We start from the raw sequence: 1,765 nt of genomic DNA on the forward strand, positions 1-1,765 counted from the left end.
TGATGCCTATGTTGAAGCTGCCGATTCAATCGAGCGTATATCTAAATTAAACCGATTACAAAAATATGCTTTTGATTTAATTATACAAGCGATTGAATTAGAAAATATTCCAGAAAGATATTTCTTCGTGGATGGCCCTGGAGGTTCAGGTAAAACGTATCTTTACAATACCTTAATGTGTTATATAAGAGCAAAAAATCAAATTGTATTGCCTTTTTCAACCACCGGCATATCCTCTATTCTTTTAAAGGGGGAAGAACCATCCATAGCGGATTTAAATTACCTGTGCCTATCTTTGAAACTTCTACATCCCATATGAATTTACATAGTTCGCTAGCTCTAGATATTAAAAATAGCAAATTGATTATTATTGATGAGGCCACAATGATGACTAAACACGGTTTGCGATGCAATGACCGATTACTTAAAGACATTATGAAAAATTCCCACCCATTTGGCGGAAAAGTAATTTTATTAGGTGGTGATTTTAGACAGACTTTACCAGTAGTGCCTAAAGGCTCCAAAGTCGATATTATGGAGTCCTGTATAAAAAGTTCATATTTATGGAGTCATTTTAAAATAATACATTTGATTGATAATATGCGTATTTCATCAGATCAAGTTGATAATGCTTGGTTACTTAAAATTGGAGATGGGCTATCACGCAGCAATTCTGATCTTCCTACAAATAGTGTTGAAATCCCATCTTATTTGCTTGAAAATGATTCATTAATAAAATGTGTGTATGGTAATTCTATAGAAATTGCTGATATAGATAGTCTTTCTACTAAAATAATATTAACCACCAAAAATAAAATTGCACTTACCCTCAACAACGATATCATTAATATAATTTCAGGCCCTATCAAACATTATTATAGTGCAGATTCCATTGAAAGCGATAATAAAGATGATATAATGAATTTTCCACTAGAATTTTTGCATTCACAAACTCCATCCGGTATGCCACCTCACAAGCTAACACTTAAGGTTGGTACAATTGTTATGCTATTACGCAACTTGAGCCCAAAGAAAGGACTTTGTAATGGTACCCGTTTAATCATACGACATTTACATATTAATTTTATCGACGCTGAGGTATTGACAGGCACTAATAAGGGTTATCGAGTTTTTCTCCCGCGAATAGATCTAGCTCCAAGTGACTCTCAGTTACCATTTACTTTAAAAAGACGACAGTTTCCTATAATTCCCGCTTTTGTGATTACAATAAATAAAAGTCAAGGACAAACTTTTGATCATGTAGGCTTATTCCTCCCTGAGCCCGTCTTTGCCCATGGACAACTCTATGTGGCTCTTACTAGATGTAAATCTCAAAATAATATGAAAATTATGATTTTGCCATCAGAATTACAAGGAAAAATTTTAAAAAATGATAAAAAATGATAAAACATTCACACAAAATATCGTATATAATGAAATCTTAAATTCATAATTTGTAAGAAATTTAAAAAAGTCACCAACTTTGTTATTCACCATCAAATCACCAACTTTACATCATCTTCAAAAACTAAACCACCTTGAGCAAAGAAAAGAGAACTTCTTCACCATCGCTAAACCATCTTCATCACCAAAAACAGTATATTCTATTTTATAATTTCAATTTACACGTTTTATTTCAGGTTATTTACAGGAAACTACGAGCAAGAAAATCACAACATCATCTTCAAAAACGAAACTACATTGAGCAAAAAAAAGAGAACTACTTCACCATCGCTAAACCATCTTCCTCACGAACAACACTATA

At 32.6% G+C, this 1,765-nt stretch overlaps 1 protein-coding gene across 1 annotated transcript; it reads left to right on the plus strand.

Annotated features, from left to right (window-relative positions):
* Positions 1-315: 315 nt before the first annotated feature.
* LOC135930768 (ATP-dependent DNA helicase PIF1-like) lies at positions 316-1,404 on the plus strand. Its single transcript, XM_065467553.1, has one exon. It carries the CDS (start codon positions 316-318, stop codon positions 1,402-1,404), a length of 1,089 nt encoding a protein of 362 aa, XP_065323625.1.
* Positions 1,405-1,765: the final 361 nt, after the last annotated feature.

This window comes from Gordionus sp. m RMFG-2023, unplaced genomic scaffold (assembly GCF_954871325.1).
Source record: "Gordionus sp. m RMFG-2023 unplaced genomic scaffold, tfGorSpeb1-WG-v2 contig_95, whole genome shotgun sequence".
Taxonomy (NCBI): domain Eukaryota; kingdom Metazoa; phylum Nematomorpha; class Gordioida; order Chordodea; family Parachordodidae; genus Gordionus; species Gordionus sp. m RMFG-2023.